Source organism: Heterodontus francisci, chromosome 8 (genome assembly GCF_036365525.1).
Source record: "Heterodontus francisci isolate sHetFra1 chromosome 8, sHetFra1.hap1, whole genome shotgun sequence".
Classification (NCBI taxonomy): Eukaryota; Metazoa; Chordata; class Chondrichthyes; order Heterodontiformes; family Heterodontidae; genus Heterodontus; species Heterodontus francisci.
The window spans coordinates 17,264,700-17,280,892 of record NC_090378.1 but is presented as its reverse complement, the minus strand read 5'-3'; the positions used below and the strand labels follow the sequence as shown (position 1 = coordinate 17,280,892).

The 16,193-nt window shown below is 41.1% G+C and overlaps 2 protein-coding genes across 4 annotated transcripts in view; one reads left to right on the top strand and one right to left on the bottom strand.

The window, feature by feature from the left end:
- Positions 1 to 2,005, bottom strand: part of LOC137372934 (E3 ubiquitin-protein ligase TRIM69-like) — a 31,899-nt gene extending 29,894 nt beyond the window's left edge. Inside the window, 2 exon segments of the mRNA XM_068037439.1 lie at positions 789 to 867; positions 1,941 to 2,005. Coding sequence (XP_067893540.1) covers positions 789 to 867; positions 1,941 to 2,005 — 144 coding nt within the window.
- Positions 1 to 16,193, top strand: part of LOC137372478 (outer dense fiber protein 2-like) — a 62,272-nt gene that overhangs the window by 299 nt on the left and 45,780 nt on the right. For 2 of the 3 annotated variants that reach the window (XM_068036346.1, XM_068036348.1), the window contains exons 2-6: positions 2,507 to 2,612; positions 8,998 to 9,123; positions 10,471 to 10,641; positions 10,952 to 11,118; positions 13,949 to 14,075. In XM_068036346.1, coding sequence (XP_067892447.1) covers positions 2,508 to 2,612; positions 8,998 to 9,123; positions 10,471 to 10,641; positions 10,952 to 11,118; positions 13,949 to 14,075 — 696 coding nt within the window. In that variant the 5' untranslated portion in view covers position 2,507. The remainder of the gene's footprint in view (positions 1 to 2,506; positions 2,613 to 8,997; positions 9,124 to 10,470; positions 10,642 to 10,951; positions 11,119 to 13,948; positions 14,076 to 16,193) is intronic. The other variant, XM_068036347.1, reaches the window with a different exon arrangement.

The following is a 16,193-nucleotide window of genomic DNA, read 5'->3' as shown; positions in this document are numbered from 1 at the left end:
AATGCGTGCATGGCAGTCGTTGATAAATCTCTAATCTTCAGGCCTAATGCCTCCACAGCAAGAAAGGTTTGCATTTCTCTAGCGCCTTTCACGACCTTAGCACGTCCCAAAACACTTCATAGCCAATGAGATATTTTTGAACTGCAGTCGCTGTTGTAATGTGGGAAATGTAATAGCCAATTTGCACATAGCAAGCTGCACAAACAGCAATGTGATAATGACTAGATAATCCTTTTTTTTTGTTTTGAGGGGTAAATATTGGCCAGGACACCAGGGATAACTCCCCTGCACTTTGAAGTAGTGCCACAGGATCTTTTATTTCCACCTCAGAGTGTAGATGGGGTCTCAGTTTATTATCTCATCCAAAAGAAAGCACTTTTTTTATGCAGCGGCTGGTAATGACCTGGAACTCTGTCCACAAGGGTGGTGGAAGCGGTGACAATCAATGACTTCAAGAGGAAGTTGGATGGCCACCTGAGAGAAATAGACCTGCAGGGCTATGGGGATCGAGCAGGAAAGTGGGATTGACCGTATAGTTCCAAGGAGAGCTGGCATGGGCTGAATGGCCTCTTCCTATGCCGTAAATGAATCGAACCTCCAACAGTGCAGCACTCCCTCAATGCGGCACTGGCTGTCAGTTTTGATTTTTGTGCTCCAGTCCTGGAGTGGGACTTGAACCCACAACCTTCTGACTCGGGTGAGAGTGCTACCAACTGAGCCATGACTGACACCTAACACCTTAAATCACAGATGTAATCAGAACAAAAAGTTTACACTATTGGACTTACCATGATATAGGATTCTATTTTCTTGTATTGCTTTGAAAGATAGATTAAAATGGGTTCATTCACAAAAATATTTATGGAACTAAGTAGTATGTGAGATATTCAACTGTACAATGCAGTATTAAGAGCCTGAAAACTTATTCACAAAGGCTTATTAAACCAACTGTTCAGACAGTTGCTTTGAATTATTCTCCCAGAACTTGATGTGCTTCTCAGGAAGAAGTGTACAATTGTGTTCTAAAATGAGAACAGAATTCATCCCTGTTTTTTTAAAAAAAATAAACATAAACAATTAACAGAGTGAGCCACATCTTTTGTAGAATCTCCAGGTGTGTTTTTTAAGGATGCTTTCTGTTTTATTTTAACTGAAATATTGAAAATATTCTTTGATCCTGTCAAATGAGAACTGTTAATGTCATCGGTTGGAAACTTGCATTAGACTTTTAATGGAAAAAAAAATCGTACAGTTAACTTTTAAAAAAAAAACTGGCAGCCAAGATGGCCACTGCAATTTGCATCTGAATACCAGGAGATCAAACTGGAGATAAAAGGCTAACAAGAAGCCCAGCCAAAACAATGCTTTGACTAACTGAGTAGATAATCCAGATCACCCTTTATTGGCGGGACGTTCAAAGCTATCTTGAGGCATTCATAAGTGGAGACATCCCTCCAGAGGTGAACACTGACAATACCACCTGAAAGGTTTTGGGTTTTAGACTTTGGACCTCATTTTAAAAGCATGCGATCATCTGTTCATCTCTGGGAAAAACTGGGAGTTTTGTTACACAAAGAGACAAGCAGTAACTGAGACTGCAGCAGCAGAGAAAGCTGTGTGCCTCCCTCCCTTTCTTTCTTCAGGATACATCAAGTTTGTAAACCATCTGCAACTGTGGATCCTCCAAGCCTACAGACTGCTACAGCCGAGACCAGTGGAAGAGAGCCACATACCAGTCTGCCTTCAAGAAAGCCCTGAGCAAAGCAGGCCAGCCACAAAGTGGACTTTGACCAATCAAGGACTTCAGGACCACAACTTCAGCCGGAAGACCACCGAACCATCCAGCGATGGTGTATTTACCTTTTTATTTATTCTGGACTTAATCCAACCCAGAAAGTGTGTGTGCGCCTGTCCTGTCCGAGCGGGTCTTGCACGCTCACGGTAATGGTCGACGGTCAATCACCGGTGTTACGTACAGCCACCATTTAAATGAAATAAACCCCATTACGGTCAGCTATGAGAAAGGGCAGGATGGGTGCCTGTGGCCCTCCCCTCCCCACTTGGCCACTATAGGACTGGACATTATAGTGGCATATATGAGTACATGATTGTATGTACTTTTTCCAATGTTTGAAGAGGCATTGGTGACCTCAGTAATTCATTTTTACAAATTCCTATTGCCATCCAACAATTTTTTTTTTATTCCTCTCCAAAAAGTTATTGAACATAACCAGAGGGCAAAGCTTTAATATGATTGACAAAAGAACCAGAGGCGACATGAGGGGGGAAAAAATTTATACAGCAAGTAGTTAGGGATTTGGAATAATAGTGTTGGATATAGATGTAATGGGGAAACAGTGTGGGAGTGAGCTGGTGCAGACCTGATGGGCCTCATTCTGTGCTTTACTATTCTGTGATTCTATAAAGCATGCAAGTTCTGCAATTACCTATAAAAGCAAATGGAAAAATTAAAAAAAAAATTTGTTGTTGGAATTTTTTTCTTTAGAATGACGTCAAGATCGTCTTCACCTCCAATCAATGTCCATACTGATAAATCTACACCCGTTCGTGTTCATATTCAGAAGCCTAAGTTACTACCTTCTGCTGTTCAAGTAGGTATAAACGGTGGAAATTGCTTAATAAAAATAATCAAAACCTGGAAGTTATTGACAAAGGAATCTGAGGTGACATGAACCTTTTTTTTACATAGCAAGTTGTTATGATCTGACAGTCATGGAAGCAGATCCAATAGTAAAATGCAAAAGAGAATTGAATAAATGCTTGAAGGGAAAAAAAATTACAGGGAAATGCTGGTATCCATCATTCAGGAAATTGTAGCAGGACATTTAAAAAATCATAATGCAATCAGGCAGAGTCAACATGGTTTTATGAAAGGGAAATCATGTTTGACTAATTTATTAGAGTTCTTTAAGAGTGTAAGAAACAGGGTGGATAAATGGGAGCCAGTAGATAGTGTATTTGGATTTCCAAAAGGCATTCGATAAGTTACTACACAAGATAAGAGCTCAGTGTTGGGTGTAATATGACAGCATTAGATAGAGGATTGGTTAACTAACAGGAAACAGAGGGCTGAAATTTACCGGCCCCTTGACTCTATCAAGTCCCCTCAGAATCTTTTAATGTTTCAATAAGATCACCTCTCATTTTTCTAAACTCTTAACAGTACAGACCCAACCTGTTCAACCTTTCTTCACGAGATCAGTCCTTCATCCCCAGAATTAGTCGAGTGAACCTTCTCTGAACTGTTTTGAATGCAATTCTATCCTTTTTCAAATAAGGACACCAAAACTCTACACAGTACTCCGGATGTTGCCTCACCAACTTCCTGTATAGCTGTAGTAAAACTTCCCTACTTTTATATTCCATTCCCCTTGCAATAAATGACAACATTCCATTTGCCTTCCTAATCACTTGCTGTACCTGCATAATTTTTTTGTGATACATTTACCAGGACTCCCAGATCCCTCTGTACCACTGAGTTCTGCAATCTCTCTCCATTTAAATAGTATGCAGCTTTTCTATTCTTCCTGCCAAAGTTCACATTTTTGCATATTATACTCCACCTGCCAAATTTTTGCCCGTTCACTTAACCTATCTCTATCCCTTTTTGTAGACTTTTTACTTCCTCTTGACAGCTTACTTTCCTTCCTATCTTGGTGTCATCAGCAAATTTAGCTACCATACATTGAGCCCCTTCATCCAAGTCATTGATGTAGATTGTAAATAGTTGAGGCCCCAGCACTGATCCCTGTGGCACACCACTAGTTACAGCTTGCCAACCTGAAAAAGACCCATTCATCCCTACTCTCCACTTCCTCTATCCATGCTAATATGTTACCCCCGACACCAGGTGCTCTTATCTTGTGTAGTAACCTTTGATGTAGCACCTTATCAAATGCCTTTTGGAAATCCAAGTACACCATATCTACAGGTTCCCCTTTATCCACCTTGCTTGTTACTTCCTCGAAGAACTCTAATAAATTAGTTAAATGCCATTTCCCTTTAACAAAACCATGTTGACTCTGCCTGATCCCATGATGATTTTCAAAGTATCCTGCTACAACCTCCTTTAATAATGGATTCTAGCAGTTTCCCTGTGATGGATGTTAAGCTAACTGGCCTATAGTTTCTTGCTTTCTGCCTCCCTCCTTTCTTGAATAAAGGTGTTACATTTGCTATTTTCCAATCTGCTGGGATCCTTCCAGAATCTAAGGAATTTTGGAAGATGATAACGAAAGCCTCTGCAGTCACTTCTTTAAGACCCTAGGATGCAGGCCATCTGGTGCTGGGGACTTGTCAGCCTTTAGGTCTGATTAGTTTTCCCAGCACTTTTTTTCCCTGGTGATTGTAATTGTTTTAAGTTCCTCCCTCCCTTTCACCTCTTGATTTTCGAGATTCTTTGGGAAGTTTTCTAAGTCTTCTACAGTGAAAACAAACACAAAATGGGGAAGTGGTGGCGTAGCGGTAATGTCACTAGACCAGTAATCCAGAGGCCCAGGCTAGTGCTCTGGGGGCATGGGTTCGAATCCCACCGTAGCAGATGGTGAACTTTGAATTCAATTAATAAATAATGGTGACTAGGAAACCATTGGGTTTTTTTTTTACAACAATCGACATCAGGTTCACTAATGTCCTTTTTTAGGGAAGGAAATCTGCCTTCCTTACCTGGTCTGGCCTAGGTGTGACTCCAGACCCACAGCAATGTAGTTGACTCTTAAATGCCCTCTGAAATAGCCTAGCAAGTTACTCTGTTCAAGTGCAGTTAGGGATGGGCAATAAATGCTGGCCGAGCCAGTGACTCCCACATCCTACGAGCGAATTAAAAAAAAAAAAAAAATCCATTATCCGTTCCCCTGACTTACTCTCTAGAGGACCACCAGTTTCAGTTACTGTCTTCCTATTTAAATACTTGTAGAAACTCTTACTGTCTTTTTATATTACTGGCTCGTTTTCTGCCATACTCTACTTTCTCCTTCTTTATAGGTGGGAAAGCGAGCTATGAGGAGAACAGAGAGTCTGCAAAGGGATATAAATAGGTTAAGTGAGTGGGCAAAAAGTTGGCAGTTGAAGTATAATATGGGAAAATGTATGGTTGTCCACTTTGGTAAAAAGAATAGAAAATCAAAATATTGTTTAAATGGAGAGAGACTGCAGAATGCTGTGGTGCAGCAGGATCTGGGTGTCTTGTGTATGAATCACAAAAAGTCAGTATGCAGGTACAGCAAGTAATTAGGAAGGCAGATGGAATGTTAGCATTTATTGAAGGAGGAATGAAGTACAAAAGTAGGGAAGTCTTGCTACAACTGATGCAATTCAGAGAAGGGTCGCGAGGTTGATTATAGAATCATAGAAAGTTTATGGCACAGAAGGAGGCCACTTGGCCCATCAAGTCTGTGCCAGGGATAAAAGTATTGTCTTCTGAGGAAAGGTTGAGCAGGTTCGGTCTTTATTCGTTGGAGTTTAGAAGAATGAGAGGTGATCTTATTGAAACATATAAGATTTTGAGGGGGCTTGACAGGGTAGATGCTGAGAGGATGTTTCCCTTCTCCCTCTTTGGGAGATCTAGAACTAGGGAATGCAATTTCAGAATAAGGAGTATCCCATTTAAGATGGAGATGAGGAGGAATTTCTTCTCTCAGTGGGCTGTTAATTTTTGGAATTCTCTACCTGAAAGCAGTGGAGGCTGGTTCATTGAACATATTCAAGGTTGAGTTAGATTTTTGATCTACATGGGAGTCAACGGTTATGGGGGACAGGGGTGGGACACCGACAGGGAAGTGGAGTTGAGGCCATGATCTTATTGAATGGCAGAGCAGTCTCGAGGACCAAATGGTCTACTCTTGCTCCTAGTTCTAATGTTCTTGTGTTAAAGAAGAGAGCATGGGAATTATTGGATATCTCTACCGAAGACCGATGCAGGCACAATGGACTGTATTATTTTATGATTCTAATTAATGACCGATTTGGGGGGAAATAACATGGATGTGGTATGCATAGACTTCTATAAAACCATTAACAGAGAACCACACAAGGGACTAGTGGAGAGGATTTAGGGGTATGGAATTAAGGCAGAAGTAGCAAATTGGATTCAAAACTTGTTACAAGGGAGGAGCCAGAAGTTAAGAGTTAAAGGCAGTTTTGGAGAATGGTTGTAGGTAGGTCGCAGTGTCCAGAGTTCTTTTCTGGGACTATTTCAACATCAATGGTTTTGGTGTAAGGCTAGAGGGTGTGATACTCAAACTTGCAGATGATATGAAATAAGAGGCATTGTTAATAATTCTGAGGATTAAAGGAAGCTGCAAGTGGATATCCATAAATTGGTGGAATGAGCAAAAAGGTAATGGATAGCATTCAAAATCAGTAAGTTTCAGGTGGTATCTTTTAAAGCTAAAATGTAATACTTTAAAGGGGGGGGGGGAGAAGATTGAGTGATATGGCACAGCAGGGGGATTTGGGGGTTCACATTTAAAAGACATTACAAGCAGCACCCCTAACCCTCAAGTTAATGAGGCCACAAAAAGACAATTCAATACTCTGTTATGGCAAGTGGAAGATAAAATTGAAATTTGAATCTGTGTAAAACCCACAATTGTAATATGGTGCACAGTTTTGGGCTCCACACTATAGATAGGATGGTGAGACAATAAAGAGGATGTGAAGAAATACAAAGAAGATGATTTAAAAAGTTGGGGTTGTTTTCATTAGAATGGGCGGCGCAGTGGTTAACACCGCAGCCTCACAGCTCCAGGGACCCGGGTTCGATTCCGGGTACTGCCTGTGTGGAGTTTGCAAGTTCTCCCTGTGTCTGCGTGGGTTTTCTCCGGGTGCTCCGGTTTCCCCCCCACAAGCCAAAAGACTTGCAGGTTGATAGGTAAATTGGCCATTATAAATTGTCACTAGTATAGGTAGGTGGTAGGGAAATATAGGGACAGGTGGGGATGTTTGTTGGGAATATGGGATTAGTGTAGGATTAGTATAAAATGGGTGTTGATGTTCGGCACAGACTCGGTGGGCCGAAGGGCCTGTTTCAGTGCTGTATCTCTAATCTAATCTAATCTAAACTGCAGAGATTAAGAGGTTATTGGATAGAGGTATTTAAAATTATGAAGGGATAGTAACTGTTTACAATGGCTGTGGGTTTGGAATGAGGGGAGATAAATAAGTTAAATGTGACAGATTTAGGATAGACCAGGAAGAAACACCTTCACAATGTTGTGAGGCTATGGAAGGCATTATCATGGTTTGTGATTGAAGCAGAGACTGTGTCAACGTTGAAGAATAGGTGAGAAGTAGTTGAAGAAGAATAATTGGAGAAGGGTGGGCGCATGGGATTAGGAGAGTGGAAGTGATGGTGCAGATTAAAGTTTTAGTGGTGAAGGGACAGAGGCGGGGGCAGTACCAGGCATATTGTGAAGGTGGAAGTTGGCAGTCTTTGTGATGAAGAGGCTAAGGAGTCTGAAGTTTAACTTGGGTTCAAATGGAATGCTGAGGTTGCAAAAACTCTGGTTCAGTCTGAAATATTTCCAGCGAAGAGATTGGAATCAGCAGTGCAGGAGCAGAGTTTATCATGGCAGTTGAAGATAATAGCCTCGGTCTTCCTAATTGAGCTTGAGGAAGCGACAACTCATGCAAGATAAGATCCTGGGCAAGCACTTTGACGGCATAGACTTGGTGGAGCAGTGCATGTCATCAGTATATAATCTGGAAACTGTCATAAGGTGTGCTATGTAGATAAGGAACAGAAGGAGATCAAAGATAAATCCTTGTGGAACTCCAGAACTGTTGGCGCAGGAGTGCAAACCTTTGCTAAAGATGCTTAGCTATGTTCAGGTAAGAGTGGAATCATTTAGGGGAAATCCCACATAGGGGGAGATGTATTGAAGTGGATGGTGTGGTCAATGCATTCCTCGTCGCCCCCGGGAGGATCAGGCCCGGCCTGCCCCTCCCAACTTCGGGTGCCATGGCTGGCTGCTGCCGGAACGATCTTCCAGCCCCCCCTCACCGCCACTGAGCCAGATGCTGGGAGCCCTGTAAAATTCCAGCCAGTGTGTTTGTAAACTTGAGCACCAAGGTTTTGGAGGTGGTAAATTATATTTACCCGGTCCTGTTTAGCCTGCCATTTGAATTGAAAAAGTTGGAGGAAGGAGTGTTGGACTTTTCCCTTCCCTTCCCAGATTACTGGGTGATAGGATATGTGGACACAGTGATTCGATGATCTTGAGTTTGCTGTTTGGCAAGTCACTGAGTAGATTTTCTTTTCTCACTAGTTGTCGCCCCATTCCCCCCACATCCCCAAATTCTATGTACCTGCTGATGATTAATTAGAAAGTAGCATCTTTGGAAGATATCTGGGGTGGATCAACTGTCGCAGTCTCCTTTGAGAAACCTTGTTGGGGGTGGGGGTGAAAATATAATTTCTTAAATTGCTTTATAATTCAATGGCACAACAATAACTTGTATTTTTATTGCATCTTTAATAAAATGTCCCAAGGTGCTTCCCTGGAGTATTGTAAAGCAAAATCTGACACCAAGCTACGTAAGAAGATATCCGAGCAGATGATGAAAAGCTTGGTCAGACAGGTTTTAGAGAGCTTGTTAAAGGAGGAAAGCGAGGAGAAGAGAGTTAGGGAGGGAATTCCAGAGCTTAGAGCCTAAGCAGCTGGTGGAGATATTAAAATCAGGGATGCTCAAGAGGCCAGAATTAGAGGAGCATAGATGCCCTGGAGGGCTGTGGGGCTGGAGGAGATTAGAGAGATGGGGAGGGCTGAGGCCATGGAAGAATTTGAAAGTAAGGATGAGAATATTAAAATTGAGATGTTGCTTAACCAGGTCATTGAGCACCAAGGTTTATAATACATAGTGTGTTTATTTTCATAATTTTATTTTTCAACTGCAAAACAGTATATGCTTGGCAAATCTATTGTGCGTAGACAACAATTTTCAGATTGCCATTCTCATGGGTATGCTATCTTCCAGTTATCTTGTGTGTCCAAAAGAAAGCCTTCGACTGATTCAACAAAAGCAAATAGATTTGTGAAGGTGAAAACTAAGGCTTACTGGAAGCCCCAAACTTCAGGGTGTGGCCAGAATTACAAACGGGAGGTAGGTAGATGAGATCTGATTGTGTTCTCATAAGCAAAACAACTAATTTGTATGCATTCAAATTAAGGTGGGAATTTTTTTAAAAAAGCTTTGAGGTTGACAGTGTCAGTCTAATTGGGCTAATTATTTTTCTGTTGGTTACAATAAAACTTTAAGTGTAATTTAATATACATGGAAGAATTTAGTTTCCATAAACCTATATGCAGTGACCAGGGTGCTCTTGTCTGCTTTAGGGGCTGATAAACTATTGTTGTTTTGGAACTAGGTACCACATGTGAGCAACTAGCTTTTGCTTTTCTTGAATATTAATATTCACTACCAGTTTCTGTGGGGTATTTTTAGATGCTGTACACTGGTTCTGCTTAATGTGGCACAACTTTTTGTCAGACAGTTAACTTTTATGATTTCACTTTAAAAACAAGGGATAGATTTAAACACTGAAGACACCGCAGTATCTGGAGAAATGTAAGGAGAGAGTTATGGAAAAATAGGATATATACAAACTATTTTCTAGTAATTCCTAAGCCACATATTGGATTAGAGAAATATGGATAAGACATTTATTGTGACTATATTACACCATCTGACATACAAACATTTTTGTTTGTATCCAGGTTATGTTTCCGGTTTGAAGTATCTGATACATTGAACAAGTGAGCCTTCCCTTTGCAAATCTGATCCAATATATAATCACATTCAGCATTAATGTTCTGCATTGCATATTCTGAAGAACAGTGCATGATAAATGTATTATCCTTAGTATTAAAATTGCTCCTGAAGGAGTTTAGAACAAGACAGGACTCATTTTCTGTCTGCTACCAAAATGACAGTCCACTGAGGTTTATATCTATAAGGAAAGATTAAACAGGCTGGGGCTGTTTCTCTATAAAGGAGAAGACTGAAAGGGTGACCGACCAGATTATGAAAGGGTTTGATAGGTTAGACGTAGAGAAGATGTTTCCACTTGCAGGCGAGACCAGAGCTAGAGACCATGAATATAAGATCATCACTAATAAATCTAATAGAGAATTTGGGAGAAACCACTTTGCCCAGAGTGTGGTTAGAATGTCATCTACCCTAACATCTCCTTAAGTGCCTTGGTGTTATTTTATTTTATAACACTCCTGTGAAGTGCCTTGGGATGTTACATTAAAGACGGTATATAAATGCAAGTAGTTGTTGAATTTGAATATGAAGAAAAAGTATATTTTATTTAGATATTCTGCAAAATTGCCTGAATGTACTTTTGAAAGGATGCCCAACTCCGTATCCACCAAGACTTGTCTGAAGTGTAAAGGTTTTTAAAATTTTATATATAATTTATTTCTTGTTGTTTTATGTTACAAGGGACCAACACAAAGGCTCTCAGCCACTCAAAGTGGGACCGAAAATAACTCTGCAGTAATGCATTCCAGTGATGCCTGCTTTGATGAGGAATCCAAGATTTGTGAGCAGATGAACCAGTGTGGACAGCAGATTGACAGTTTAATAGAAGATTTAGAAAGTTTAAAAAATGAAGTAAGTTTTGATAAGTTTTTATTGAAAATGTTGTTAGATAATGAGATCTTATTTAATGTTGCCCCTAGTGCTCTCAGTTAATGAGTTGCCCTTTTCACTTGAGCTGGTGGATAGGGAACAATCTGTTGCTGGGCACATTGTACATCTAGGGGTTGAATCAGAAGGTGCAACTAGCAAAAAGGCACCTAAATATTTGCACCATGTAGATGGAATATATTCAAGATAATTTTGGCTGTTTATTTGTTAATTGTACTTTTTTAGTTATTTGCTCTGCTAGCTGCCATACAAGTTGTTAATGGGAATTGTTCAGCTTTCAGGGCACGCAACAAACAAACCGTTTGAAGATGAACCGAATATATCAAAGTGGACAACAGAAGACCATAAAGCTGAAGCACAGGAGCTTATTATAACATCTGACAAAGACTGGACTTTTCAAGAAAATTTTGAAAGGCTACAGAAAGAGCTGGACCTGAAAGGGTAACTAATTAACTATGTTTGCCCACCCTTTGTGATATTTCAATATTTGTGAATGTCTCAACGCATTCATATGAAATTATGTTGTCTGCTATTTTAACTGAAGTGTTAACCCACTTAAAAATGCAGTAATATCTTAATGTCAAACAGCGTGGTGTTTTACTTCAGCTGTATTCATTTTATTTAAATTAGATGAGTGCAATTTTAGGGTTATGATCGCAATTAACCTCATTGGTTGCAGTTCATTATTAGGAAACAAAATCCTGGTTATCTTTTCATTCAGTTTTTTTTTCATTTATCTTGGAAAATCAAAGGTTGCCTATATTATTTGGATTTATTTTTTAACAGTATAGTCCACTACTGCATTAAAGAGTCACAGTGCTTTCAGTTCCATTTAAGCTGTAAAGTATTTCTGTTTTGTCCTGATCCTTTTGCTCACATGTTGTGATATAATGTAGAACTTTATTCCCAAGCCTGTATGTAGGCTTTGTTCACATGTTCTGTAAGAACCACAAGTGTCTTCATAAGACTGTCATGGCAGAATTCACAGTTTTGAGATACTGTTTGCAACTAAAAAGCTTTGGCAGAAATAACATTTGGGCTGGAATGGTAAGTAATATAGTCTAATTATTTACTGGAACATATTAATGGCTTTTGCGATTTTAATATCATCCAGACACCTAGTTTTTGATATTAGCATTGACTCCGAGGTAGCACTCTTGCTACAATGGGTCATGGGTGCACGCCTCACTCCAAACACTTGAGCACATAACCTCGGCTGTGCTGAGGGAGTGTTGCAGTGCTGGAGGTTCTGTCTTTCAGATGAGATATTAAACAGAGGCCCCGTTCGCCCCCTCTAATGGATGTAAAAGATGCTATGGTTCCATTTGTAGTTGAGTTTTCCCTGTGTCCTGACCAACATTTATCCCTCACCCAACACCATTAAGGCAGCTTAATTGGTCATTTACCTCATTGCTGTTTGTGGGTTCTTGCTGTGCCCAGAATTGGTGGCCACATTTCTCCACATTTAAAACAGTGGCACTGCTTCAAAAGTAGTAAATTGGCTGTAGAGGTTTGGGATGTCCTGAGGTTGTGAAAGACTCCATTTAAGTGAATTGCCTTACATATCTATTAAACACTGCTATTCCACATATAACTATTTTAGGTGTAGCTTTGGCTATGGCGGTATATCCACATGTAACTGGTGGGCTTTGATATCCTACTCCAGTTGAGATGCAACAAACTTCAGTTACTTTTTGATTGTTTCCACTATCTCTTTGATTAGCTACTGGAGGATGTACTTGAAGTATAAATATTAGTTTACTGGCCCTGAAGGCTGCAATAATATGGAGCTAAACCAAACATCATTAACTGATAACACTTAGTATAACTACAGCTGTCAGCTGCAGAATTTGAAATTCTGTAAATTTAATATGATCGTTCATTGAAAGTAATTAGTTTTTGTAAATCCCAGTTCAGATCAAGCTCAAGTAAGTTTAAGATTATGGGCTGGATTTTACGTCTGGCGGATGGAAGCTTCCGCCTAGCCCAGGTATCCGTCCTGCATTTTACGGGTCCCCGAGCTTTAATTGTCCCGAGGTGGGACTTCCACCCACTTGAGGGAGGAAGTCCCACCTCATTGAGCTGTCAGCCACTCATCGGGCTGGCAGCTGTTAGTCCCAGCAGCACCACTGGGACATGGAGCCAGGACTGCAGGTAAGTTTGGATTGCCTCGCTAGGGGAATCTGTGTCCCAGTGAGGCAAGGATGGTTGTTTGGGGGGAAGGGGGGGGCATCCTGGGGGTGGTTGGGGAGGTAGGGATGACCCTCAATTGGGCACCCCCCCCCCCCCCCCCGGGACGCAGGTAGGCCGGCAGCTGCCACTGAGCGGCCTTTCACGTCTCCAGCATACCCGCTTGCCAAAGGTAAAATACCTATGGAGGGGGGCAAAGGCCTTAAGTGGTCAGTTAAGGGCCTTGATTGGCCTGGGGCGGGTGGCCCATTTTTCTGCTCCCCGCCCTACGTAAAGTGGGCAGGAACGGGTTGGAAAGACCTCCTGGAGCCTCCCGCTCAATTTTACGCCACCCCCAGGCCAACATTTGGGTGGTGTAAAATTCCGGCCTATAACACAATGTTTAGATACTTGTTTTACTATCCGGGGTATGCAGTGTAGTGGTTGCATTACTCAATTAGTAATCCAGAAGTCTGAACTAAATATACAGCAAACGTGAGTGCAAATCCTGCCATGGTTGTTTGGGAAATTGAAATCCGTATTTAGAAAAAAAACTTTAAAAAATGCAAGAAACACATTCTCTGGTCTTTTGTATAGGGAGGGGCTATGCAAATGACCTGCATCAGATTTCGGTGGCATAACTTGGGATGTTCTGGCATAAAATAGATGTGAATCAGTTACACACTTTTTTCCTTGCAGGGGAAAAATTGGCGTTAATTCACTCTTGTGCCTTAGCTGCTGAAAACTTCCAGGCCATTATTTGCATATATCTCAAATCACAGATCATCATCGATCTTGCTATTCTGATGTAATATTTATCCACTAATGGACATACCTTCCCGAACCTGCAGGCCTAGGAAGTTCAAACAGGACAAGTTAGCAAGTGAGAGACGTAAATAGAAGTAGAACTGAATTGTCCGTGCTCTGTCGGCCAAATTGCCATGTCCTATAGTTTACAGTTTGGATATTGTTGAAACGTTGATTGAAATGTGTTAAATGTTGACACTTGAAGTAATTTCAACCCTGAGATTATTTGTATCTTGAATTGCAAACAATCATGTAGCTATAAATCTGTTCTGATGCAGCTTTTGCCGTTCCTTAGGCTGGAGAAGGAAGGCCTTTCTGAAGACAGCATGCTGTTGACTGCACTTAAAGAAGCTGAAGCAACATCAATATCTGCAGCAAAACAAGTGGCAGCACTTAAGGATTCTATTGCTGAATTAATACAGGTACACAAAAAGCATGACAGTTAAATAGTGAAGCCCTTCAATGATTTTAATGTGTCAGTCTAAAAATGCAGTAGTTAATCCCATTTAGTGATGTATGTGCAAAGTCAAGACCAAGGTGACTTTAAAGGTCAAGCTGGGGTTAGAGGTCAATGAGACAATTGAACCAAGGAGGGGAGAGGGAGGAGATGAGGTGTATATGGAAGAGGAAGGAAGGACAGAGGAGGGAAGAAGAGACTGGGTAAAGGGGAGAGGGAGAGAATAAGAGGGGAGGAGGATCTTTGTGAGGAGTTGCAGAGGTGAGATTAGGGATGGAGATAGGGGAGGAAGGGAATGGGGCAGAAATGGGGATAAAGACAAAGGGGAGAGGGAATGTTTGCAGGTAGCATTTGTCTTAAGTTGGCAGTGTTCCTGTAGGGTTTTTATTTATTCCACATAATGGGTAGAGGGGCACATTCAGTAGGTTTTTTTATCATATGTATGAATAGGTGGTTGAATTGTGACATTTCCTTGAGTGGGAGAGTAACTGTTCGCTCAGTGGGCATGGGCTTACAATTTACTGTATCTATTGGTTTGGGGTGGCAAGGGTGAATTTTCAGAGCTGTAAATTATTCTAGAAGTTTTGCATTTACTATCCTACGACTTTTCATTTGAAAGTGAAGTAATAATCTGGAGGTAGCATTGGCGACTGAAAGGATCTGTCCAATATTTATCCAATATTTTTCAGGTGTTACATGAAGTAACAGTAAGTGTACATTTTTTTGTACACAATTTACCCATAATCTTGATAAAAGTATAAATTTAAATGTAACCGGGTAATAAAGCTATCTGTAGTGATAGGTATTGGTGTTGTATGTGGGACTTTTCTAGAGATTGCAATTTCCCTTTTGTGAGGTAAGCATATTAAGGGTTAAGGAACCAAGGTAGATAGATGGAGTTAAGATACAGAGCAGTCATGATCTAATTGAACGACATCACAGGCTCGAGGGGCTGAATGACCTACTCTTTTTATATTAGTGTGATGACAATCATTCTCCCTTAGTCCTTAGAGGGAGTGGGGATATACTGGAATTGGAAGAGCAGAATTTGGATCATGGATGTAGGAAGGAGGTTGCAGGGGTGAAGGGGAACCAGGGAAGGGAGCAACAGCATAATGGTAAAATAAAAGCAAAATACTGCGGATACTGGAAATCTGAAATAAAAACAAGAAATGCTGGAAATTCTCAGCAGGTCTGGCAGCATCTGTGGTAAGAGAAGCAGAGTTAACGTTTCGAGTCAGTGACCCTTATTCAGAACTGGCAAATCTTAGAAATGTCAAACGTTATAAGCAAGTGAGGCGGGGGTGGGGCAAGAGATAACAAAGGAGAAGGTGTAGATTGGACAAGGCCACATAGCTGACCAAAAGGTCATGGAGCAAAGGCAAACAATATGTTAATGGTGTGTTGAAAGACAAAGCATTAGTACAGATAGGGTGTTAACGGACTGAAGATTGAACAACAGCAAGTACAAACATGAAAAAAAAAACAGTGGGTAAGCAAACTAAGATGAAATGAAATAAACATACAAAAAAAAATTTGTAAAAGAAAAAATAACAAAATGAAAGTAAAATGGGGGGGCCCGTCGTGCTCTGAAATTATTGAACTCAATGTTCAATCCGGCAGGCTGTAGTGTGCCTAATCGATGAATTAGATGCTGTTCCTCAAGCTTGCGTTGATGTTCACTGGAACACTGCAGCAATCCCAGGATAGAGATGAGAGCAGGGGGGAGTGTTGAAATGGCAAGCAACCGGAAGCTCAGGGTCCTGCTTGCGGACTGAGCAGAGGTGTTCTGCAAAGCGGTCACCCAGTCTGCGCTTGGTCTCCCCAATGTAGAGGAGACCACATTGTGAGCAGCGAATACAGTATACTACATTGAAAGAAGTACAATTAAATCGCTGCTTCACCTGAAAGGAGTGTTTGGGGTCTGGGATAGTGAGGAGAGAGGTAAATGGGCTGGTATTACACCACCTGCAATTGCAGGGGCAGGTGCCATGGGAAGGGGATGAGGTGGTGGGGGTAATGGAGGAGTGGACCAGGGTGTCACGGAGGGAACGATCCCTTCCGAATGCTGACAGGGCATAAT